The following is a 27,817-nucleotide window of genomic DNA, read 5'->3' on the forward strand; positions in this document are numbered from 1 at the left end:
ACACTCGGGAACACTTGAAGTATTGTCTATTGTTCCTGCAGCTAACAAGATTCAGTGTAAACATAATGAAAATGTTATAACAATCGGAGAAGGAACTATAATTACTGTTCACGCAAAAGACAAACTGCAATTTAAATTGGTTGGAGACGATGGTAAGCATTCAACGACTACTTTACCTTTACATATTGTGTTTGACTACACAACGAACCTGGATTTCTCTATGATAGAATAAAAAGCGTTGAAAAACGTATTACAATACCATTATGGGTTTGTCTGCTCATAGATACAGAACAACAGCTAAAGATCTACAGAACTTCTTTGAAAAAACATGAATTGTTCAACGAATACTTGTCCGAAGAACACTCGTTTGAAAAACAGGAGCCCTTCGAAGAACTCCCGTTTGAAAAACAGCACCCGTTCGACAAACACCCGTTTGAAAAACAGCACCCGTTCGACGAACACCCGTTCGAAAAACAGCACCCGTTCAACGAACACCCGTTTGAAAAACAGCATCCGTTCGAGAAAACAAGTACAATCTGACATAAAGAAAGACATATATGACAATCAATATCTTGCGCAAGCTATTAAAAATGTAAAATATAAATATGATGCGCTTAAATCAGGAGAGCTTTTACAAGAAAATCAACTTGAAAAAACATTTAGTCCTATATCCAAACCCTTAAAATCTCTACTGGCTACCGTCTCAGAAAAATCTAATTCATTCAACTCTCCTTCAGCACCCCCTATCAAACAAGAAGAAACAGAAGAAACAAAAGAAACAGAAGAAACAAAAGGAAACGAAGAAAGAACTCTTCTAGAACAACCCTATGCAGAAGTTCCATTCCTTTTTAAAGCACAGAAGCCAATAATAGGGAATATTGCTTCTTCTTACTTGGATTAATTTACACAACCACACAGTGTACGCAAAGTATTAGATCGAGTTTATGGGGTACGAAAAGAAGAAGCTAGATGGTTTCTTGGTGATTCAGAAATACGTTTCCACGGTAACGACATAGTCATAAATAACAAAAGCTATAAAGGCACACGAGGTCTTTATGAATTAATTTTTAAATCCTTCCCCAATAATAGTATATACACAAAGAGAGATCTTTCAAATTATGTAAAAATATTAGAATCTACAAACGCGCACAGAGTTCAGCATCGATCGGGTAAACAGTTAATGTCTAATCGAGGGTATAAATATACAAACATTATTAAACCACTCTTCTCTACAGAAAGTTCGCCATGTAGAAAAAGAAAGCGAACAGGCATGGGTTTGAGGTGGAAATATAATCATCAACAACCTATTGTTGACTATGTACACTGGGATGATCCTAATGAGCTTGTACAACGTCTACAGCTGTTAATGGCTTCTAAATCTGCAGGTCATACTGCACACGAAAACGAAATTTTATCTATTATTGAAGAACTTCGAGAAGCTCGAATTATTGCATAAATAACCAGTCTTCGTTTTACACCACATCAGAATGAGTGTTGACATCAGAGCTAATATTGCTAGAGAGTTACACCGCCCCGCTCGCAGATGTTACATGCGGCGGAGGGTTATTACTAAAGGATTAGATGATCTACACCAAATGGATTTAGTAGAAATGATACCATATTCTCGAGAAAATAATGGTTTTAAGTATATGCTAACCATTATAGATGTTTATTCTAAATATGCTTGGGCACAACCTTTAAAAAGAGTGGAAAAGAAGTTGCTGCAGTGCTGCGTAAGGTATACAATAAGAGCAAACGATTTCCTAAACATATTCAAACAGACAGAGGAAAAGAGTTCTACAATGCTGAGTTCAAACGATGGACCACATCACACAACATTAATCATTACTCAACGTACAGCAATATGAAAGCTTGTGTTGTAGAACGTTTCAACCGAACACTTCGTGAACGTATGTGGAGAATATTTACTAAACAAGGAACTCATTCATGGATACATAGGTTACAAAAGCTTATCCATGATTATAATCACACCTATCACCGTACTATTAAAATGAAACCTTGTGATGTAAAAGACAATCGACTGCTTGCAACAGTGTATAACGCAATTAAAACAGTAGATACTAGAAAGAGAAAATTTCAAGTAGGTGATATTGTTCGCATCAGCAAGCAAAAACATCAATTTGAAAAAGGGTATACACCTAACTGGACTACTGAGCTCTTCACTATTTATAAGGTGCAACCTACTAACCCTGTAACATACCTCTTAAAAGATTGTCAACAACATCTAATAGCTGGTGCTTTCTACACAGAAGAATTGCAAAAGACTAAACATCCAGACATCTACCTAGTAGAACGCGTACTTCGAAGGAAAGGAAATAAAGTGCTTGTAAAATGGTTAGGGTATGAGGATTCTCATAATTCTTGGATTAAAGAAACTAATGTATTGTAAGGAATAGATTGTAATAAAAAAATAAAAGATGTTGTGCATTTTTTGTTTCCCTTTTTCCTTCCTTCTGCTCTTAGTAATAATCAACGAGCTAGAATAACATAGAGGGGCTGTATACCTGACATCAGCGCTCCCTGCTTGAAGCAAGTTGATAAGGGGCAGCCATGTTAACGGTTGTCAAAACAAAGCGAATTGGCGCGAGAGCATATGTTGAGGTGACGGGGAGATCGTGCATGCCAATTTAATTCCCTAAGTTTTAAGAAATGAAAAGATAGATTCTCGCTTTCAAGAATGCCAGCCGTAAGCTCAGCGTATGGTTGTACTAATCGGAGTAATAAAACCAAGGACATATCGTACTTTAAGTCAGTATTACTGAATTATAGCCGAGATTCCTTTTTGTAATTTCTGTTTGTAATTAAATCCATTTTATTGTTTACTTAGCGAAAGTACGGATAGCCACGGTAATTATTTGTCGAATTTTGTTTCAGATTTCGTTTAAAGAACAAGGAATTAACTGAACAATGCGTTGTGAGGGCGAAAAGAGATAAACGGTATCCCACTCAATTCAGTTGCTTATGCTCTGTATATTTCCAGCCCTATTTAATTTTCATTCACATTTACAAATAAAGGAAATGGAACGCCCACCACCAAGAAAACGTAACCACAAAAAATCACTTATTTCGTTCAAACGTACACCAAGTATGATAAATACAGCATTTTACTGCTATTTTTGAAATGTATACAGCCTTTATTGTAGATGTCTGTTGCCTTGGTTTTTAAAACTACGCCACACTTCAGAATGGACAACTTTCAAGCTAGTAATCCCAGTATGATATGGTAATGGGAGAAACATGATATCCCCCCTATATTATAATAAATAATTATACTAAACGATTATTGTGGTAAATTATTCATTGGCCGCCTCTGTGGTGCACTGGTTAGCGTGAGCAGCTGCCACCCCTGGAAGCCCGGGTTCGATTCCCAGCTCCGCCACGAAATTTGAAAAGGGGCACGAGGGCTGTAACGGGATTCTATCAGCCTGGGGAGGTCAACTGAGTAGAAGTGGGTTCGACTCCCACCTCAGCCATCCTCGAAGTGATTTTCCGTAGTTTCCCACTTCTCCTCCAGGCAAATGCCGGGATGGTACCTAACTTAAGGCCACGGGCGCTTCCTTCTCCCCTCACAAGGCCCCTGTTCAGCATAGCAGGTGCAGCCCTCCCTCACAGTTGTATCCCCGACCCAATGTCTCACGCTCCAGAACACTGTCCTTGAGGTGGTAGAGGTGGGATCCGTCGCTGAGTCCGTGGGAAAAACCAACCCGGGAGGGTAAACAGATTAAGAAAGGAACACACTACTCATGAGGAAGCAATAATTTTATAAATATTAACAGAATGAGGTTGTAACCTATTATAGGTCCCTATGATTTTAAGGTTTCCTGTCATAAATATTTATGTCCATAGTTTTTATTCTAATTTACGCTTAACCACAACAGCCAAGCAGGGTAACGCTCTTGTTCCGATTTCGAGGCCTATTCGTATGTCACTGTGCGATGATTTCGAACTACCCTACAATCAACTGATAGTGATGTTGGTCTCGTGCTGCAATATGATGAAGTGGCGGTATTCGCTTTCATGCTTCAAGCTTTCGGCAACAGACTTAATTCTCCCCCAGCGATTCTAAAATGCGCATTTTCTACACTTTTCGTCATTTAAAGGCCATGCCCCCTTGCTTGTGTGACAACAGGAAACATGGCGGACGTTCGTTCTATTAGGTTCACCCAGGCAGCGCTTCCGCCTCTCTATGTTATTCTAGCTCGTTGGTAATAATGAAAGGATACAGATAAAGGTTTAAGAAATAAAAGAGATATAAAAAATAATTATATATTTACAAAAAATAGTGCACAAAATACAATACAAAACAATATTTAAAAAATATTTATGCATTTACAATTTTTACAAGTATAAAATTCTCCGTTGTTACTTCTTTCCAAATTGGGTGCTTTGCAACATCCTTGCTCCTCAAGCCCCCTTTGAGCAACTGAATCAAAACTGAAAATCTTTTTCATCTCTCTGATGAATGTCTTTTCATCATTATCATCATCACTATCTTCTTCATCATATAGGTCTTCTTCTTCCTCTTCCTCCTCCTTAAAGAGGAAAAGATTTTTTTCTGCCGTTCCTCTTCTTCCTCTTCTTTTCTTATTAATATCACCACTTCCTCAATCCATTTTACAATGGAACTATTGTGCAGCTCCTCCTCCTCCTCCTGCTGTAAACTGCAGTCCATCTCCTCCTCTTCCTTCTCCTGATGCTGCTGCTGCTGCTGCTGCTGCTGCTGCTGCTGCTGAAGTTGAACTCTACTACGAAGTGGTGGTGTGGTCTGCAACTCCTGCTGTCGCAGGCTGTCGTTACAGCTCAAGTCCAACAGCATCTCCGCCTCCTGGTAATGTTGCTGCCGCTGCTGAAGGCAACCACAGCTCAAGCCCAGTAGTGTTTGGACTTGAGGAAAGCACTGCATCTGTGGTGGTGTAGGCAACATCTCCTTCTCCTCCTCCCACTGCTGTTGTTGATGCTGCTGAGGTTGAACTCTACTACGAAATGGTGGTGTGGTCTGCAACTCCTGCTGTCGCGGGCTACCGTTACAGCTCAAGTCCAACGACATCTCCTCCTCCTGGTAATGTTGCTGTCGCTGCTGAAGGCTACCACAGCTCAAGTCCAATAGTGTTTGGACTTGAGGAAAGCTCTGCATCGGTGGTGGTGTAGGCAACATCTCCTCCTTCTCCTCCTGTTGTTGATGCTGCTGCTGCTGAAGGCTAAACCTCAAGTCCAGAGGTTTATAGCATCGCGGCAACGTCTGCTTCACTCGTACCATTTTGCTGTTCAAAAGTATTCCCTTCAATAACTGAGACGAATCTCTGATACAGTCTACAAAACCCTCCAGCATATATACTCAATCTCTTATCCCTACTCTTAGGCACTACACGCTTATTTACTAGCAGGGGAGCGCACGTGATGAAACTGTAGGTGGTTAGGCTAGGGGGGAGAGCGCTCCCCCTGAAAGCGTACGTGCAAGCCAACAACGCTCCTAATTTTATAACACCCACTTTTTCTTAAGCACTCCTGCTGCACCCGCATGCATTTAAAAATAAGAGATAACGATGTTGACTCAGCAGGAGAGCACACGTGCACACATTTTCTTTAAAAATAACAAAGAGAAAAATGCTGACTCGGCAAGAGGGTGCACCTGCGAAGGGAACAATGCTGACTCAGCGGGAGAGCGCACCTGCATGCATGTTTTAAATAAGAGATAAGGGAGGCTGACTTAGCGGGAGAGCGCACCTGCCACACACAAAAGAACAGAGGAAGGGGGAAACGAGCCTGACACAGCGGGGGAGCGAGGGGGGAACGATGTTGGCTCAGCGGGAGGGGAGCACATCTGCACGCCATGCTGACTCAGCGGGAAGAGAGCGCACCTGCCACACACAGCTGCACAAAGGGAAACGCGGTTAAGGCTGACTCAGCGGGGGGAGCGAGGGGGGAACGATGCTGACTCAGCGGGAGGGGAGCGCGCACCTGCCACACACACACACAGCTGCACAAAGGGGAAACGTAACCCCGCCAAGGGGGTGGAGGCCACACCCCGCCCCCACCACCCTGCACGCACGCTCACCTCCCCCACAGAGACAGACCAACACACCCACCCTCCCCCCCAGCACTACCCACCCCCACCAATCAGAGCAAAGCCCCGCCCCCACCCACCCACCAATCAGAGCACAGACCACGCCCCCCCGCCCCAAAGTGGATCAGAACCGGCGTCACACCACTACTTACTTCTGTATAATTTATACAGCAGTATATACTGTGGAAAGAAATATTTCATCTACAACACACTGTACCCAAAAATGGCATACTTGGAGTTAAAATTGAGATTACCTCAAAAGCTTAATTTAATTCGGTCAGTGGGTCATTTATAACAGCTCTGGTGAAGGCCAGGATCTGATTACTTTGGAGAAATTTGCCTTTAAGCTCATAGCTGCATGGTCGCGTGGCGACCCATCCCTATTTTCTTATTGGTCAGGAGGTTAGCATGCGACAGATATGAACAGTTAACATTTTCAAGGCTAACACCACCCGGCAAGTTTTCAGAATTCTTCACAAGACCAATTTTGAACCATGATACTTTAAGAAGACGTGAAGAAATGTATGATTGGTTTCCAACTAATCACACCTTCTAGACATAGGGCTGATAAAGGCAGTGTGTAAACGATGCTCAACTTATTCATATTTTGCTCTACTGCTTTCATACTGCTTTACTTTAGAGCACAACTTCACTTCGCTTTCCCACTACAATTCTACAAGATATTCTATGCCAAACGCCGTTTATTAGCCATGATGTCTTACAAAGAGAACACATTATTTCGTCTTCTGCACGACATTACCACTACAATATTAATTCCAGAACACGTGTGGTGTGCAAATCATCTGAACCCGCAAGTTACGTGTCGACTGACATTTAAATAGGCATGGTTGGAACACATATTAATGTGCCATTTTAGTTTCAGTATGTGTGTATGTGTGTGAGTGTGTGTGTGAGGAAGCCTACTGTTAGAAGAAGCCTGCAAGACAAGAAAAAAGGGGAATCATCATGCTGCTTGTAAGAGGAATCTCTACTTCCATCATGGTGCACCTTGCAAAGGATATTCCTTCCAGAATGTGCCACTAAAAGAGGAGATCCAACCACACCCTAATGGGTGCTAAAGGGACCAATCGTGAGACGTTGCCAGCCAGGACTTTATCAACTTCCATCATAAAATGTTGAGAACCTTTTTTAAATATTAATTTCCTTTTCAGAAGGACTTCATTCTTGAAATAATATTTTCTATTATTTTGTGTTGTTACAGATTCTTAGCACTTCTCATCTACTAATTGGTGTTGGTAAATTTTGTGAATGATTGAAATACACTCATGTCCATAAAATCCAGAGCACCTTGAAAAACTAGGAACAGGATGTTCATATTCACAGGACATGTGCATTAGTATGTTCTGAAGAAACGATTAGCATTTGAAACATGTCGATCCTCAGGTTCAAAGTCCAATATCGATATCCCTGCGCATAACCACGGACTGGTAAATTGTGCTTGCGGCTCTCGTTGTCACTACAAAGCAAAGGTAATGGATCAGTGTGACTTGAGCAGAGGTGCTTGATGCCTCGCAGACGTATGCAAGAAAAGTACTGTCAGATTAGTCACTTTGAATGAAGGCGAATTATGGGCATGAGAGAACGTGATACATCTATCTGGGAAATTGCAGCTCGTGTGCGAAGGAGTGTGTCAGCAGTGCAGCGGATGTGTACAGAACGTTCATAGAAGGTCGTAGATAGCAACGAGGTGGGTCCGGTCACACCAACCAGACCCATCCCGAGAAGATCGACACCTCATTACGATGGCATTGCAGCAAAGATTGGCATCCTCCTCGGCTATGGCGCAACAGTAAATGAAATGTCGTATGGCTTTTAGTGCCGGGATATCCCAGGACGGGTTCGGCTCGCCGGGTGCAGGTCTTTCTATTTGACACCCGTAGGTGACCTGCGCGTCGTGATGAGGATGAAATGATGATGAAGACAACACATACACCCAGCCCCCGTGCCATTGGAATTAACCAATTAAGGTTAAAATTCCCGACCCGGCCGGGAATCGAACCCGGGACCCTCTGAACCGAAGGCCAGTACGCTGACCGTTCAGCCAACGAGTCGGACGGCGCAACAGTGGTACAGTGTAACACATCGTACACTATCAGGAATGAAAATCCGTCCCCGTTGATTACGATCTGGGTTACTGACGCGTAGTCCAGTTCTCCGCCTACCTTTGTATAATGTGCATAAACATTCTAGACTGTGATGATGTATGGAACGACGTCACTGGGGACAGGAATGGCAGCAGACAGTTTTTTCGGATGAATCCAGGTTCTGTTCGTTTATAAATGATGGCCGCATTCTCGTTCGCCGCAGACAGGGGGGAGGCATCACACTGACTGCATTCACACAAGACATACAGAGCCAACTCAAGGCTTTATGGTGTGGGGTGCTATAGGGTACAAACATGAATCACAGCTGGTGCATGTCCAGGTCACTGTTAAAAGTTTGACCTACGTGAACGATATCCTGCGACCCGTAGCCATACCCTTTCTGCACGACACCCCAGACGCCATATTTCAACATGACAATGCGCGACCACATGTTGCTGCACGAACACGTGCCCTCTTGTTGTCACAGGATGTCAGGCTGTTGCCCTCGCCCACCTGATCATCGGACTTGTCGCTAATCGAAAATGTGTGGGATATGGTGAAAGGGCGGGTGCGGCGCTGCCAACCACCAAAGATGAACTGTGGGACCAGGTGATGGCTATACCCCAGGATGCCATTTGCGCCTTGTACGCGTTGATGCCCTCACACGTGGAACAAGTTATCAGTGCCCCTCGAGGATAAAGTGCCTACTAAGCAACAGGGCACATGTCATACCTGGGTGACTGAAATGCTAATCCTTTCTGCAGAACATACTAATGAACATGTCATGTGAATATGAATTTCCTATCTCTAGTCTTTAAAGGTGTTCTGTTTTATGAACATGAGTGCACTTCTATCAGTTGAAATATGTTGTAAGTATTCAATTATTTGAATGCCACTAACAGCGTAGTGCACTAACAATAAAGTGTTAAAAATTATAGACCACTTTGTTTAACTTAGAACCTAAAAGACTAACTGGGATGGATATGATGCATTCCTTTGTGAATTTTTTATATAATGACACCTCATCTTGCATCATTTCATCAATGAAGTATCAACTGTCACCCAAATGTTATTCATGTACATTAGGAACTAAACTTATGATATCAAAGTAAGTTATGTTAAAAGTAATGAACGTGGATTTAATGACCGAGTGTTAATAATAGGCTTTAATGCCACAGGATGCTCTATTTAAGAAATAGTCTAGCCTTGTTAAGTGACAGAATGGGATGATAGCTCATATTTACGAACACTGAGGAAGTAGCAACGAATATTGCATTATGGAGAGTATATTACTGAACACATGAGGCGACCAGCTTAGTTTAAGGTAATAATCACCCTCATGTTTAATTTTGTTCCCACATGCCGCTGTCTAATATATGGTCACTTAATGACATGTTGCCAGTGCCAATAGATCCCGATTATATTAGAGATCTATGGAAGAAGGCTAAGAGTAACTTTAAAGCTTCTCATGAAAAAGTTTGAGAGGAATATGATCGTGGACGGAGGCCTACCAATTTAAAAGTTGGAGAACAGGTTATGGTAAAAAAAAATGTACCTGTGGGCAAGCTTGCTCCCAGACTTTGTGGGCCATGTATTGTTTTCGATTTCTTAACCCGCTGTCAACTTATTGGTCAGCAACCCAACCAATGAGAGGATATTTAGGGTTCACCTTTCTCAGGTGAAACCAGTAAAAAATTCCTTGTTTTAGTACATAGGCCACTAAAGCTTGGCAGTATGCAAAGGTTATATTCCTTACAGTAATCATCTTAAATCATAAAATTAATTAGGTAACTTATTTTGAAATATGGAGGCTTTCTGCCCCGATCGTAAGAAATTCATATCATGTATTGCAATTAGATTTGTACACCCTTCACCTCCAATAAGGGTTTCTGTTTGTCCATGGCCTAGTGGCCATAACCTAGCCCCAGTCTCCAAACCCTGGAAAACAGACACACACTCATCCGCTACGCCGCCCGCCTCATAAAAACCTGCAAAATAATAAAGACCCTCAATCTCCAGCAAACAATCTGTCATCGAACAAATTACTGCTTCAGTGCCCTCTAAGCCGATGGCAGCCATGTCGCAACATCTGGCGAGCGATGCCGGTGTAGGGTAAGGGCCCACTGCACTCTGGTCCAGTCTCCTTCTGAACAGCACGCCGAAGCTCAATCCTTTCCAGCAAGGACTGGGGTGCGATAACTCAACCGCCTACCCATCTTGGAGCAGCATTACTATATCTTGTCTGTGGTGGACACCATCACGGCTAACCCTCTCAAGGTAGTGGAGAGGCATGTCTGAGGGTACATGGGGGGTCCCGGGGGACACCACCCGGGTATAGGCAGTGTCAGTCGCTATTGCCATCAAACTTGAACTAGGCATCACGGACTTTGAGAACTTCAGAAAGACTTCAAGAATGGTTTTCAAACTTTTTTTCTAAATTGAACATTCAGCAAGAAGTTTTCCATCCGTGAAATTCCAACATAATTTGTTTTGCAAATTTCTACAGTGTCACCCAGGGAAGGAATTTTGGGGGAGGGCGTCTGTACCGGGAGGTACGCCTCAACCCTATGCATTTAAATGAAGTGCCTTGAAGAACGCTATCTACCACATAAAAATTGAAACAACTAGTGCAGGAAGTTGGCATGTTGGTCAACAGATGTTACTACTAAAGTGTTAGAGTAATGTGTTATTTTTAGATTTCTTAAACTGACTGGATTTCACTTGGTTTTTTGTGTATCACAGTTGGCAAAAGCTATTTCAAGAAGTTTGGACTTCTCCCCATAGATGTCTCTATTAACAAACTGATGTTATGCACTCTGGTGTAAAGGGGAACAACAAGAAATTTAAAAAAATGTTGTGTTTATAGGTTTTCTGAACTGAACGGATTTCCTTTGTTTTTGATACTTCCAGGTTTTCAACACTTCTTACTCATCCCGACAGCGTTGGACTCTGGCCAATAAAAATTTTGTGTACTTATTTTTCTACCAATCATAGGCTTCTTTTAACTTTTCGATTGTCCAATAAAATTGAGGGGGTGTGTCTGGTCTTAGCCCAGAGCCATCTCGAACCTTCCTCTCGGGAATAAAAGCTGACGCTGTTTTGAGTCAACTTGTCTTACTGATCGTCATGCTATTGAGTGTGTGTGCTAAAAGAGGGGAAGGGGGCCTCATCCATCGGCAGGCAAAACATCAGCTAAGGTAATGGCCACCATTTTTCTATCTCAGTAGTTATCTCTGCGAGCTGACTCGAGGGGAAGTTTCCAATCTTTAACTATGTAACAGTCCATTTCCTAAAATGTAAACTTCTCTTTCTTCTCATGTAAACGTTCGAGTAAATCAAGTGTACTTAACTGAAATTCGGGAATAGAGAGCGTGATACACTCTCGAGTTTTTGGGGTGACTATGCTTTTTAACCATTTTCTATTTTCTAAATTGTCCTCCATCTAGTCACCTCAGTAGTGTGGGACTAGCCTCTGCGTCGTTGGGCCACTAGCCCAAGTAGGGTTTTAATCTTTGATTTCAGGGAGCGCATGTTCCTGCCTCCATAATTTTGATTTTTGGGCCAGTAATTGAAAATATTATTTTTCACAAAGGCCCAGCAGAAAGGGTACTCAATACCCCTGTGTAAACTTAAAAATCAATTGATAAGGTCTTGTTAAATGTAGGTTGTGCCTAGAGAGGCAATGGTTTGCTGAAGTCCAATAATACTAGAATTGTCAGTTTTTGCTCATCAACAGCCTGTCTTACATCATCAGTCACACTTACTAAGGTAGTACACATACTGTGATTTCGTCAAAAACCTGACTGGTGTGGGTCTAGTATGTCGTGGTCATTGAGATAGTTCGCAATCTGATTATGCACAATGTGTTTGAGTCCCCTGGCTATTATAGACAGTATATTAATAGGTTTGTAGTCACTGTTTAGTCTAGAATATTTTGTTTTTGGGAAGGGCTGTACCAGGGCCATTTTACAGACATTTAGAAATACAATATTTTGAAGGGAGAAGTTGTATATGAATGTCAATAATGGAATATTAGCAACGATAATTTTCTTTAGCATTATAATGTATATATTTTCTACCCTTATGGATTTAGTTTTAATTCGCAGGAAAGCTGCTTTCACTTGCAGGTGTTAGACATAACTACAATAAAATCTGAATACGGGTGGCGTGTTGTAAATTGCCCGCAAAAGATTTTCTCTTGCTTCTTCGTTTAAATGAACATGGGAGGATACAAAGCGATTATTCAATTCATCAAGAGAAATCTCCAAATCGTCTACCTTGTCCAGTTTATTTAGTCCAAATTTTTGGATTGACTTCCATAAGGTAACGGGTCTTATGTCAGGTTTTATAAGGTCATGGGCATACCGTAGTTGAGCGTTTCGTACTGTCAGAGTCATTTTATTATGTATTCATTTGTAATAGATAAAGTTTTCCTCTGTCGGGTAACGTTTGTATTTCCTATGAGCTGCATCCTGCTTAGCCATCATTGCTCTAATATCATCATTTAGCTACGGGGAGAGCCTTCTACAGACGAGTGATGTTCGTAGAGGGGCGTGCTTGTCAAGAAATTGTAGTATCATGTTATTGAATGTGGTGACCATGTCGCCAATGATGGTTTCATGAGTTAACTTCTGCCACGGCATCGAAATTAGGCCTTCCAATAATTTTTCATTGTCAATACGGCTATAGTCTCTGTAAGTTACGTACTTAGGTTTATGTTTGGGACATTGCAGTGCATAAGACATAATGATAATGTCATGGGCTGACAGTCCAGGAGGAGATGTCTGGCCATGATGTAATACTCTGTCAGGCTTGTTCGTTACTATTGGGTCCAGTAGTGTGTGTGAAGTTTTAGTGAGGTGAGTGGGAGAAAGCGGGAGGATCACCATGCCGCATGCGGGAAACATATTCAATAGATGGGTGGTTTCGGAATAATGTGGATCTAGAAGGTTTGTATTGAAGTGTTCCATCATTATAAGATGTTCGTAGAGAGGTAACAGTCTGTTAAGATCAGTCTCTAAGTCATTCAGACGGCAAGATTTAGGTGGCTTGTATAGAGCACCTACTAAGCATTTCAGAGTAGAGACCTGTATCTCTATTAATATGTACTCAGGTTTTGCTCATACTGTTGAGGCGACTGGCAGATAATTTGAAGTTTCAAGCGTGAAGAAACAAAAGCACAGACCCCACGTCCCCCTCTGCCAAGTCTGTCATTCCTCACAAGGCAGTAGCATTACACATTTACAAAATATAAATTGTTTCTTTACAATTTATTCTTGGTATAAAAGACATGCCCAAGAGTAATGTGATAAAAACTGAAAAAATGTGCTTCTAGTAACAAATATATGGCAGAAGAATGAATTTCCAGAAATTTTCCGAATTCCCCGAAGTTTCCTGGTTTTCCCTCTATTTATCGAATTCTCCGACATTCCCCGGTTTCCAGTTTTCCATACGGGTGGACACCCTGTTAAGCCCGTATTTGTATGGTGAGGGCACAGTCTTCTTATTTTAGTTGAAGAAGTGAAAAAAGGTTCACGACTGTGTGTTGCCGTGTGCGTCTTTACTAGCCAATGTGATAGCCACCTCTTGTCATATTAGTCAAATGGGGACGCTCGTGCTTGAAGTTGGCTACAGCTTCAATGTTGAAATCTGCTATTGAGGGATGTGTGACAAAGAATATGTAATGAGAGGAGGGTAGAAGGACTTTTAGGATTAGAGAAGAAAGGGTTATATCTGACAAAAATGCTGTGTATTCAATTACTTACCCCGTCGACCTTTCTGGTGTGATCTAGTTGCCTTAGCAGCATCAAAACGCATGACACTTGCACTTCTCGTATCTGTATGGTATCGAAGGAAGGGGGTGTGGTGAAAGAGAGGAGATGGGCGGAGCATTGAGCTTATGCGCTGTTGGCTGAACATTTACGGCGATAATGGCACAAACGTCTTCAGAGCAGCTAAAGAAATCAAGACCTTTCTCACAAATCAACCCTCAAAAAACCAACTCTTCACACAACTGCAGGCATGGGACTGACATGGCATTTCATCCCCCCTGCAGCACCATACTTTAGTGAAATCTGGAAAGCAGCTGTCAAGAGTCTGATATATCAGCTCAGAAGAGTGATGGATTATTATCGCTTCACCAACAAAGAATGGACCACTCTTATAACATATATATCCTCTCACCAAATATTTTTTAGACGTGTCTTAATTGAGTAAATTTTTGTTTGTGAACTCACAACAAGTTTCCTCACTTTTATAACACATGTTCCTCTATGTAACACTTTGACTAGAGTAATCAGGATCCTGATTTTTATCCCTTAGACATGAGATCATGGCTGATCATGCCCATGCAATGGGCAAAAAATGTCCCACTAACTTAGTATGACAAGATGTATATCTTAATTTTAAGAACCCAACGTGTATTAAACACAGGGATTTCAATAAACTTTTGTAACATTGGTCAATTAATGTACATTTCATTATGTACCAATCACGAAATTTGTAACATATAATTATCTGAGATTGTCGTGAACAACCCACGGAGTCAAACTGATGTCCACTATTCGTATCAGGGTTGAACCTTATATACAAATGTTAGATTAATGTTGTGTAGGAAACTATCAACTTACACACAGACTATGAATCCAAACATAGATCAAGAATGCCATCTTCTTGGGAGTGGAAAACTGCACAATACTCCAATACCAGTGAAGAAGAAACATTAGAAATTCTGCATTATCTCACAAATATAATTATGATGGCGGAACACCTCGACTACTTCATTCTGGCACCCAAGTCTCTGAGAGACAAGTTTAGGATTCCATCAGCAAGGAGGACGGAAAGGAGCCACACTCATACCCGTCTCAAGTGTTCTAAGTTGAATGCAGATACCTCAGAACAATTCATGCGAAATACACAAAAGGTGCCTGTAGCCCCAACATACCAATTCCATAAAACTAGCATAGACTATTCTGGCCCTATTCTAGTAAAAAATCGTGTGAAATCGAACAAGACCAGAATGCCTAGCTACCAAGGCTGTCTACATAGACATGATACCTGATCTCACCACAACATTTCCCTATGCACTTTATTGACTTATTTCTCATAGAGGTCAACCCCTGAACATTTATAGCAATAACTGCACAAACTTCTTCAGAGCAGCTATAAAAATCAAGGCCTTTTGGCAAAACAACCCCCAGGAAACCAACTTTTCATACAACTTCAGGCATGGGAATGACGTGACATTTCATCACTTCTACAGTACCACACATTGGTGGAATCTGGGAAGCAGCTGTCAAGAGTCCGATATAATACCTCAGATGAGTGACGGATTCTTATCGCTTCACCAACAAAGAATGGACCATTCTTACAACACATCCTCTCACGAAAGCTACATGATAACCCTTTTGACACTTCTTAACTAACTACATCCTATTTCCGTATAGGAGAGCCAATTACTACACTCTCTGATTATGATTATACTTCCTCTCCCATTACAACCTTGTCCACAAGGCTATATTTTCAATAGCTAACCCAGAACTTGTGGAAGAGGTGGTGACATGAATATCTCAATAAAAGGGCAATGAAATACCCCATAGCAACAGTCATACTGAAAGAAGAAGGCATGTATACTATGAAGTGGACGATGACAGTGATCAAATGTGTATCCTGGTAATGACAAATTCATTCATGTAACGAATGTTCAGGTGAGTAACAGTGAACTTACAAGGCCTATTCACAAACACTATCCCTTACGAATTATGAAAGAGAAAGGTAAGAAAACTCCTGAATGGCTTATTTCTTCCATTGCATGTTTAAGTAATATTATATGTCACAATGGACAAGTAACACCATAGACCACATTAGGAAGTATAAGAATATTTTTCACTTGCAACGAGATGGCTACAATGTGTGTTGTATATAAGCGAATGCTCACAGTAAACAAGCATATCACCTACAACTTGCATCACAAATTACTGTATTATCTAGAAATCAATAAGTAATATAATCAATAAGATAACAAAGGTGAATCATTTGGAAACAACTAATAAAATATCCTGTAACAGTAACAAGACGACGAATGTAATAGCTACTTTGTGTTCGAAACTATTTACAAATTCAAAAGTAAAAGTAGGAATGATACCAGCTCCCAAGTGATATAAAGTACAGGTCTTTGGAATAATCCTAACAGCTGCACAATTCATAATGCAAAATTGTGGAACAACTTGAAGGAAAAGTAAAAATCAGGTAAGTCAACAGTCAATCTCATAAAAAAAATACAGTTTCTGTAGGACTATCAATCATGTACAATGAAATGAAGGATCAAACCCTGGTATCTGTTGAACAATTTTCTAACCATTTCCATTAACTGACAATGGCTTATGAAATTATGTACATTACCTCAAGAGGGTTATCCTGCGATGACCCTGGCTCCGTTAACTCTGATTTTACTTCTTCTTTCACAGCTATCACTTCTGATACATGTTCAAAATTTTCCTGTGGAAAATAACATATATTAAGTATGCTCATAACACTCATCTACAAAAAGAGTCACCAAGAAATGAGCATGTTAATTCATTAATTTCCAGTATTAAAGTTACTTTCAGAATTTCATTCATGTTTAAGGAAGATTTCTACCAGCAGAGGATTGTTATAACGAAAGGCTGTACTGAGAATGGTGTTACTATTCTTGCTCACTCCTCATGTCAGAGAGAGGATGAGACTGAGAACAAAATATAAAATAAGAAACATCTTCTAGCCATATCAGAAGATATACTACCAGGGATAGAATTGGGGCCATCTCACACAGAATTTTGAAGGAAGCAGCCATAGGCAAAAACACTAAATTGTATGAACTATTTTCATATGTACCATCATATCAATCGAATCTTTAAAGTTGTTTGAACCAATCAGAAGTGTTACAACGGTTTTAAATATTTTTTTGTTCTCAGCATACAGTTTGTTTATAAACAGATTAAAATAACTTGAAAGAATGGAATCACATTTTCTAGTCTGGTTTTGCTGAGATCACAGGGGCTACATAAAGCATTAAGACAGTTTTGTATCAAACAGCATATTTCAATGCTTCCAAGTGTAAAATAAAAAAATAAACATGAAAGAAGCAGGCTTATCACAGTCACATACCAGCAAAAGATGTGCTATTGCCGAAAGTCAAAGCAACTAGAAATGAAATATTTCACTACTACAAGCATGTTATGTAGTGCTCTGTGAAGAACTGTGGGGATGAGAACACTGTCAGTGGAGAGTCAGCAGTGATGAAGTGTACATCTGCAGTTTCAGAAGATCTTTTATGATCTACTACGAGACACTTAAATACTCACTTCGAATCATTAAACCTTGTCGGCACCAAATGGGGGGAAGGATTGTGATCAAAAGCTTATGTTCTAATATAAGTTAGCTTACTAATAAAAGTGAATTAAAGTATGAAGTTCCAGAAAAAACCGACTTAACCCTAGTAGCCAAACTAAGGAATGGATGAAAAGGATGCACAAGAAGGAGAGGGAAATAAATACAATGAGGAAAGAAAATTTTTTTGTTTAATGTGCCTTGAGGCCTTGAAGTGTCACAGCGCACTAAGAAAGGTCATATTGTGCATTCTAGAGCCCATAGATATGGATCTCTATATAACATAGAACCTGACCTGTATTTGAGGAACAAAATGAGATAAGCACAATTCTGCCTTTCTAAATTAATTCAACATCTGTGCAAAATACTTACTTTGAGAGAACATACATTCAGATTTTGAGCTATTTTATCCCTCATATGCCATAGGCCAATCTGCTCTTCCTTTAACACACACATATTCCAGCACATTGTGGATATGAGGGTAATGCAGAATAATCACACCCGTGTTGACTTTTTGTTTAGCAGACTGGAGAATCCAGTCTCAAAAACTTGATGAAAGATTTGTCATTTAACTTCTTCTACACTAATTACAATAGGAGTCATTACTTTTAACATGTGGTGGTAATGGTGGTGCAGTAGTGTTGGAAGATTTGGTTAAAAAAAAACAATGGCCATCCATCCTCTATTACAATCAGAGGGGAAAATAGAAGATGTGCAACCCCTAAACCAAAATAATTTTGATACTGACAGTAAAAGGTACAGGCTAATCCAACCCCAACCTTAACTTCCTAAGAGTTGGCAGCTTTGTGTAGCACTTTGTTTGTGGTGTAATCGGAGACAAAGAAACAAAACAGATGCGTACTATGCATAGATGCTCATGCAGCAAGTGGTGACCGTTGGTGATAATACTGAGGAAGCACATAAAACATTATGCCCCTGCCAAACTTATTCAGTTTTTAAGGGTTAATTTCTGACCTCTATAAAGTTACCTGGAATGAGACTTACAAGTGATGCAGTTGTTGTTCCTTCAAGCCAGGCTGGTTCCTCTTTGATCTTTGCTTCAAGGTCCATTTTGCACTGCAAACTGAAGTAGTTAGAAGGTACTGCACTTGTTGATTACTTCCAATGACCTTACACTGAAACATAAACCAGAAAATTATATTACCTTATTGATGTCATTGATATTTTGTGTCTGTCAACAGACTAAGCAGCAACCTTGTAATTTTACATGACCATTAATATTATGACCACACTGAAAAACCCAAAATTTTACAGGACTGTTGATAATGTGATCATACCTATAGGACCTCAAAGTTTTCTATGACTGATACTTCGATCAAAGTGAAGGACCTCCAGTTTTACATGACTTCTAAAACACTGATCTCTTCCATAGGAAATACAAGTTAACATATCTGTCGATATCAAGATCATAGTCAAAGGACACCTAGTATTACATGACACCATATATCGTATTAATAGCTATATAACATACAGCTTTATATGGAAGTGAAACCGCAACAAGATGACCTTTATTGTTAAAAATCCAACGCACAAAACTTTTGGAAAATTCAGTGACTGTACGCTTTGCATATCACTCCGATCACCGGGGTCCATATATTTGAAAAGTCCTACCATTTTTATCCTTTGGAATCAGCTTCATAGCTAACTGAACACGTTCACACTTCTTTCAGGTATGTTCTGTCAAAATTTTCCTTCCCAGGATCAAATTCTCTTAAATCATTCTCCTCTCATTAAGCTTATTCACTATCTCTTTATTTGAGACATGTTCTATCAGTCTGATCTTCAAGAACTTCTGATAACACGGCATTTAAAAGGCTTCAACTTTTTTTTGTTGGCACCAGTTATTATCTGTGTTTCACTTCCATACGGTGTCATACTCCTTACTCAGTGTAAACATAATTTTTACATTTGTTAATCTGTTGATCCCAAAGAACGTGATGGAGAACAGATGGGAATTTAGGCTGGATTCAGTGATGATATTTATCGATACTGAGAAGGCATATGTCAGTGTAACGTGGCAAGTGGTCTCGGATGCATTGATAAAAAAGAAGACAGGCAGAAGTGAAGAGCCAATTACAAAAGCCATGAACGAAAAGTGAATAAGTAGTATGAATACTATGATAGGACAAACAAACTAGTTCAAAGTAGAAACAGGACTTCAAAAAGGATGTGTATTATCCCCTCCAATCTTCATTACAGTCATGGATGAAATTCACAAAAGTACACAACAAAAAATGGGAACCAAGGAGGCAAAGGCCTCACTCTTTGCAGATGAGACAGTAATATGTGAAGAAGATGAAATGGAAGCACAAGAACAAGATACTGTATGGAATCAGGAGATGGAGGAATATGGAATGAAAATAGGTGGGGAAAAGTGTATGATAGTAGTGGTGACGACAGGTAATAGAGAAGGATGTGGGAATATTGAAATAATTGGAAGACCATTAGCAGTTGTGGAAAGCTTCAAGTATTCGGGAAGAATAATTGCAGAAGATGGGAAAATAAGTTATGAAATTGGAAAGAGAATTCAACAAGCCAATGCATTTTACCAATGTGTGAGATGTATAGTCTGTAACTGGGATGTCCAATGGAATAAAGAAAATTTTTCACCCTATGTATTACACAAAAAATTTGACATGCATCAGGCATATGGACAACAACAAAACAAGATGAACGCAGAATGCAAGAGGCCAAGATGAAATTCCTTAGAGAAATAACAGGGAGAGCATAAAGGGATAAAGTCAGAAACATAGAAATGACGCTGATGATGATGATGTTTGTTGTTTTAAGGGGCCTAACATCGAAGGTCATCGGCCCCTAGAAACATAGAAATGAGGGAGTGAATTGGATTCCCTGAACTGAAAGGCAAGATAGAGACTGATAAGCTGAAATGGTATGGACACATGATAAGAATGGAAGAGGATATAGCTCCACAGTAAGTATTTACAGAGAAAGTCATAGGAGAAAGACATCGACGAATGCCCAGAGAGGGGTGAATGGATATGGTGAAAGAGAGTACAGACAAGAGTGAAGTAAAAGTAGAAAAAATATTCGAGGAAGGGAAGGAGTGGTGGAGAGAAAAAAACTGAGGAGGTTTTTGATTCACATTTCTACCCAGAAGACTGGAAATGGCAAATGAAGAAAATTCTGTTGAACTGAAGGCAAAAATTTATACAATACTGCTATCAGCTAATTTCACCGAACAATGCCACCAACCTTTACTTAAGTGTCCTTTCTTAATTTTTCTGTGCATGCCATGTCTAATGACACATCCAAGTGGGGTTTACCAGAGTGCCCCATGTAGGGAGTTCCATGTCAAACAATTGGTTTAAATGTTAAGCAGTTTTTATTGTTCCCCAGGTGGTACAAAAATTGTCTATGTTGAATACCTTGAGTGGTGCCTCAGTGAATTCATTTCACCCAACAGCAGTGTTCGTTAGTCACTTTGTGATATTTTACTGGAAATGTAAACATACTGCACTAACAATGAATACTAAAATTTCTCCTACAAGCTTCGTTCCTCTGGCAAATTGAGTTGATTCTTATGCATTGCCAGGGAACAGGTTTCTACGTAAACACATACCTATTCAGGTAACTATGATCAATACTGAAGTGTGCCGTGTTTACTTGTTCGGGCCATCACAGGTTATTCTAATAATCTGTTAATGGGTTTACTTTTAAGCAACTACATTTTAGTTACAACAGCCAGAATTTATTCCTGAAGATTGTTCTTCCATTCCTGGTAGCAGCTTAATGTTGCACTAACAACTCCAAGGGAAAGGAATAAGATTAGGTATGCAATGTCATTAATTAATGTTAATTAACGATAAAATGGGGAAACGATGGAAACGTTTTTCAGGACTGCAGATCCTAGGATTCGAACCCATGCAAACTCACCGCTACTCAACCCTGAAAACCTGTTACACACCAATAAATCATAGAGGCAGCTAACTGTTACCTAAATCATCACGAATAAATACCGGATATAGCTGCTGTGGGGTAATGGTGATTGTGATACAGAAGAATCTCCATAACAACACTGATATAACAAGATACAGATATCTAAATGGAAACCTCTCAAGATTATGAAATCTACTACCATATGTCCTGGCATACAGAATAAAGAACAACTCAACATTCACAACGTCACTATAAAATTGCACACAGAGGTAAATAACACAGCAAAACAATAATTAAAATTACACCTTACATATCGCAATTTATTTCTGAAACTACCATCCGTATTTCTTCATCTGCGTTGCTCTTCAGAAAAAAATCCTCATTCCGCTAAATTGAGATATACAATATATTTCTACTACCAGGGTGCAAAATCAGAAAGAAGTGGTGAGGTGGGAGAAGGAACATAGGGCTTAACTACTGGTGTTTATTTCAGGCAGTACCTGGCAGGGGGGAGGGGGTATAAAATTCCCCTGTAATTTAATTACCCTTCCACCCAGAAAAATGTAAATTTGAGATATTTTTGTTTGAATTTTGCTGTTATAAGGGGAACGATAAACATTAGAATGTTATTCCAATCAGCTGACAAGTTCATGAGAGACTGTCGCTGTCTTATGAAAGGCCAGGCGAGGCGCAATTTGTCATGATTTATTGCTTTTTTAATGGAACTTTCCTCTACAAGGGCTTTGAGTTAACAGAACAAATCTGTCAGTTTGTACCCTGCTCAAGTTAATATTTTCCTATTGATACCTATGGGAAACACACACACTCCAAGAAGTACAGGAGTGGTGTAAATTCGCGCTACCGCGCTATCGCTATCGACCTATCGCGATTGACCTGTCTAAAGCATTTGATATGATGGATCATGGGAGACTACTGGCACAAATGAGCACAATTGGACTAGACAAAAGAGTGACTGAATGGGTTGCTATATTTCTAGAAAATAGATCTCAGAGAATTAGAGTAGGTGAAGCTTTATCTGACTCTGTAATAATTAAGAGGGGAATTCCTCAAGGCAGTATTATCGGACCTTTATGTTTCCTTATATATATAAATGATATCAGTAAAGGAGTGGAATCAGAGGTAAGGCTTTTTGCGGATGATGTTATTTTCTATAGAGTAATAAATAAATTACAAGATTGTGAGCAACTGCAACGTGACCTCGAAAATGTTGTGAGATGGACAGATGTTGATAAACGGGGTTAAAAGTCAGGTCAGGTTGTGAGTTTCACAAAAAGGAAAAGACCTCTCAGTTTTAATTACTGCATTGATGGGGTGAAAGATCCCTTTGGGGATCATTGTAGGTATCTAGGTGTTTATATGAGGAAAGATCTTCATTGGGGTAATCACATAAATGGGATTGTAAATAAAGGGTACAGATCTCTGCACATGGTTATGAGGGTGTTTAGGGGTTGTAATAAGTATGTAAAGGAGAGGGCATATAAGTCTCTGGTAAGACCCCAACTAGAGTATGGTTCCAGTGTATGGGACCCTCACCAGGATTACCTGATTCAAGAACTGGAAAAAATCGAAAGAAAAGGAGCTCGATTTGTTCTGGGTGATTTCCGACAAAAGATTAGCGTTAAAAAAATGTTGCAAAGTTTGGGCTGGGAAGAATTGAGAGAAAGAAGGAGAGCTGCTCGACTAAATGGTATGTTCCGAGCTATCAGCGGATAGATGGCGTGGAATGACATTAGTAGACGAATAAGTTTGAGTGGCGTTTATAAAAGTAGAAAAGATCACAATATGAAGGTAAAGTTGGAATTCAAGAGGACAAACTGGGGCAAATATTCATTTATAGGAAGAGGAGTTAGGGATTGGAATAACTTACCAAGGGAGATATTCAATAAATTTCCAATTTCTTTGAAATCATTTAGGAAAAGGCTAGGAAAACAACAGATAGGGAATCTGCCACCTTGGCGACTGCCCTAAATGCAGATCAGGATTGATTGATTGATTGATTGAGTGATTGATTGATTGATTGATTGATTGATTGATTGATTGATTGATTGATTGATTGATTGATTGATTGATTGATTGATAGATATAGAAATGACAAGGGAGGAGAACTTCAAGTAATTTACATTTGTGTCCGGGTTTCAGATGAATTTGCCAGCGTGAAACATCAACAATAGGCTGCACGTGCCACTGCGTAGTTTCACTGCTCAAGGTCTGGCAGTCATTTGAATTATTTCTGATGTTTTTATGAAAATATAGCCAGTAAAATCATTAATTTCAGTAATAAATTATGTGGTCTACATTTTCCAGGTTTTTTTTTTAAATAATAAAAGGATCCCCCGGGTAATTTTAGTGGGGGAACGTCTGAGATAAAATCGTCGGTGGGGGTGAAATATCTCCCTTCACCCCCCAGCCCCCTACGCGATTTTGCACCCTGGCTACTACACAAAACTTGCAGGCACTTGCAATGCAAAGGCTGGGAGTTTTCTAAAAAGCAAGCCAGTTATATGCGTACCGGTATTCATTTTTAATGCTTAATTAAAAATAAAATTTAAGAACATTAAGAACATTATATATTTGAAATATGTAGAATGCTGAAACTTCCAATATTCTCAACTGAGGAGCCTCCGTGGCTCAGACGGCAGCGCGTTGGCCTCTCACCGCTGGATACCGTGGTTCAAATCCCGGTGACTCCATGTGAGATTTGTGTTGGACAAAGCGGAGGCGGGACAGGTTTTTCTCCGGGTACTCCGGTTTTCCCTGTCATCTTACATTCCAGCAACACTCTCCTTTATCATTTCATAGCATTTATCACTCATCAATACATCACCTTGGGAGTGGCGACCCCATTGTAATAAAAGCCTATATAAGTTTCATTCATTACATTCCTGACCTGGTCATTGACTGGAAAACAGGTTGTAGGTTTTCATTTTCATTCTCAATTGAGATCTATACATTTAACAAAACTGAATTATTGAATTTGAACCTTACCGACAATATGTTAGAGGTTGTGGACACAGTGTAAAATGATAGAAATCACAATTCCTCAATGAAGAAAACCCGTAACTCACTTAACGGAATAAGCTGTAGAATTGGCCACTTCGAAACAAAACCACTGCTGTCTGCTTGGAAACATCTCTTGCGGCACCTCGTTCGATGAACGAAGTCGTTCAAATGAACGAGGTAGTTAATTTGTGCTATCTACATGGAAAGAGCTCACGCGGCACTTCGTTCAATGAACGAGGTAGATTATTATGAGCATCTTAGTAACAGCATAGCGGCGCGAGTTAGTACGTATATTTTACGATAGCTGGTGCTTGCTTAGGTCTTAATATGAACGACAAACCATATAGCCTTCAATCGCACCGCACCTCTTACGCTATTTAAAGCTCGATGGTTCGAGGGGCGTATGAATCAGCTGTTTGAAAGAGAAAAAATGATTAACCTGTTTTATCCACGGGAAAACATTTCTCTAAGATGATAATTGTCCTTTTTAGTTGTCAAAGAGTTGGGGAAGACGAATTCTGTGGAAACGTCTTTGTTAATAAGGAATATCCTGAGTAACTAACTAATATTACAATATTATATATAAGCCTATACAAGTATTTACTCTATAAAACCAATGTTTTTCCTTATGCCTGACACTGCACTCATCAGAGAGGGATATGTCAGGCCCTACCCACTGACGGTAGGATGTATGCAGGTGTTTTATCACAAGCCCGTTAATTTTTGATATGCTCTATTGGTGTGTAAAATCTAATTCCCTTAATATTTCCATTAATATTACATTATAATAAGGGGAGTAATCACTGAAATTATGAACTTCTATAGTTTTCTGTCGATTACCACCTAATTTTAACCACTACTACATTCATCTCATTTTAGACATCATTACACATGGGGCAGGACAGATAGTGACCGAGAATAAGAACTGTCTCACAGGAAAAGGGTTGAGCAGCTGTTATTTTATGAACAGTAATATCTGAACTGTTTTACGGCCCCCATTTATTGTTACGGTTTCCATGGAGGTCGAGGTGCCGAAATTCTATCCGCAGGAGTTCTTTTACGTGCCAGTAAATCTTCTGACAAGAGGCTGTCGTATTACGGCACTTTGAAATTTACGAGCGTTTTCTATGTGGTATGAACAATTTTAACAGATGTTGTTATTTTAGTTGATTATTCTTCTACGCCAATACACTCATCTTAAGATAACCTATGCGTACTGAATACAATACCGTAGTCTCGTGTCGGTTAGCATGTGATAACATGATTTTGCTACTCCACTCCAAGTGCGTGTGATTTCGTTGTGCCTCATGTTGTTGACATTGATTGTTTTGTGTGTAGACAAAGTATTTATTTACCAGTGCCCGTGTATAATTCCCACAACCTACGACTTGCTTTACGTAGCACCGTCACAGATAGGTCGAATGGCGACGACGGGATAGGAAAGGACTAGGAGTTGGAAGGAATTGGCTGTGGTGTGTTATTTGCCTGGTGTGAAAATGGGAAACCACAGAAAACTATCTTCAGGGCTGCCGACAGTGCGGCTCGAACCCACTATCTCCCGGATGGTTGCTCACAGCTGCACGCCCCTAACCGCGCGGCCAACTCGCCCGGTTTAAATGTTTTATTCCACCTTATAAGCCCCAACTTTTCTCTTAGATTGGCCTATAAATTGTGTTCAGTCGAATGGAATGACTTTTTTCTCCACATTAACACTCTTAAGAGTATGGTGATATTAATACGTGCATTTGGGTTATTTCCTTATTTGTTTATGCAAGAAAGCATAAATTGAATATAAAATAAATATACAAATGGAATAGATCTGTTTGCTCAGTTTAAGTATACGTTGGGTAGTCTCTACTCAACTTGGGGAGCTGCTAGATTCAGTGTTGCCAATTATCATGAAGTCACCAATTAAGATACGGTAAAATGTCACTATATGAAATTTTGTGAACTAGGTCTATATCAGGGGAATACTGAAACATTAAATGGATGAATAACTACAACGTACCTCATAAATGAGAAGACTCAGATTCTTCTTCTGGTGTAGTTGCAATTGGAATATGAATATGCAGCTGAGGTTCCTGTTGTCATGTTTACACTATGAGTGTTTGGCTGTTGTTATGATGATCTTTGGAAAAAAGTGTGGCTGACGTACAGTAATGTGTGAAATTGTATTTTCGTAATATAGTGTTTCTTTTATAGCAGTTGTGAGTGTTTATTATGTGATCAATTGGTTATACCTATACCGGGTAGGCATAGGTCCCTAACAAAATTGTGGCGACCTTGCCAGGATACGTATTAATTTATACAACTTGTAGATTGTGTTGAAATGGAGAAGTTAACGAAAGCTCGGAGGCCGGTTAGAGCGAGTTTTACGAAAACGTACAATTTGCTCTTGCAAAATTTAAGTCAAGAAATACAAGAAGACACGTTGCAATCCTTGATAAATAAATTGGAAAGGTTAGGAAAGGAAGTGGCACCGTTGGACGAAAAAGTGTTAGATTTATTGCTGGCAGAGAAGGAGATGACGAGTATGAACGTGAGTACGAATCTATAGACAGTTTTAGAGACAAATTAGATGATGCAAGACAAAAATATGCCCTGCGGTTACAAGCTAACAATGCCAATGTGTTGGAAGTAGTGTCAGGTAGATCAACTGTATCAGCTGAGAATAAAAACAAAAGGCAGTTGAAATTACCAAAGACAGAACTCGTGAAATTCGATGGGGATGTTAGGAATTGGTTGAAATTTTGGGGACAATTTCGGCGCATTCATGAGGACTCTGAAATTGAGGATGAAGATAAATTTCAATACCTAATCCAGTCCACGAAGGTTGATAGCCGAGCTAGAGATTTAGTTACCACTTTCCCCCACACAGCTGAAAATTACTCTAAGGCTGTAGAATCCCTTAAGCGTAGGTTTGGAAGAGAAGATGTATTGACAGAATTCTATGTCAGGGAACTCATAAGTCTTGTAGTAAAAAATGTTTCTCAGACAAGGAAGAAGCCTATGCTTGCTAGCTTATACGACTAGTTAGAAGCACAGCTCAGAGCTTTAGAATCAATAGACGTTACTCGAGATAAGTAAGGCTCGATGCTCTTTCCGTTAGTAGAATCTTGCTTGCCTGAGGAAGTACTGAACCCATAATTCTACGAGGAGAAAATTTTTATTTTTTTTCTCAATATTTATTTCAAATAAAAGTTACCTGTTTGAGAGCGGCCATGTTTGCATTTCATGAGTCTGGCTGTCTCGTGGGAACGAGCTGCCCGTGTCAAGCCAAGCCGCAAGCTCGAGAAACGCCGGGACTCTTCAGTGGACT

The 27,817-nt window shown here is 39.9% G+C and overlaps 1 protein-coding gene across 1 annotated transcript in view; it reads right to left on the reverse strand.

Annotated features, from left to right (window-relative positions):
• LOC137503355 (uncharacterized) overlaps window positions 1-24,550 on the reverse strand; it is a 47,811-nt gene extending 23,261 nt beyond the window's left edge. The window contains exons 1-3 of the mRNA XM_068230912.1: window positions 24,484-24,550; window positions 18,562-18,692; window positions 16,591-16,686 (exon numbers count right to left, since the gene is read on the reverse strand). Coding sequence (XP_068087013.1) covers window positions 16,591-16,686; window positions 18,562-18,627 — 162 coding nt within the window. The 5' untranslated portion in view covers window positions 18,628-18,692; window positions 24,484-24,550. The remainder of the gene's footprint in view (window positions 1-16,590; window positions 16,687-18,561; window positions 18,693-24,483) is intronic.
• Window positions 24,551-27,817: the final 3,267 nt, after the last annotated feature.

This window comes from Anabrus simplex, chromosome X, assembly GCF_040414725.1.
Source record: "Anabrus simplex isolate iqAnaSimp1 chromosome X, ASM4041472v1, whole genome shotgun sequence".
In the NCBI taxonomy this organism is placed as follows: Eukaryota; Metazoa; Arthropoda; class Insecta; order Orthoptera; family Tettigoniidae; genus Anabrus; species Anabrus simplex.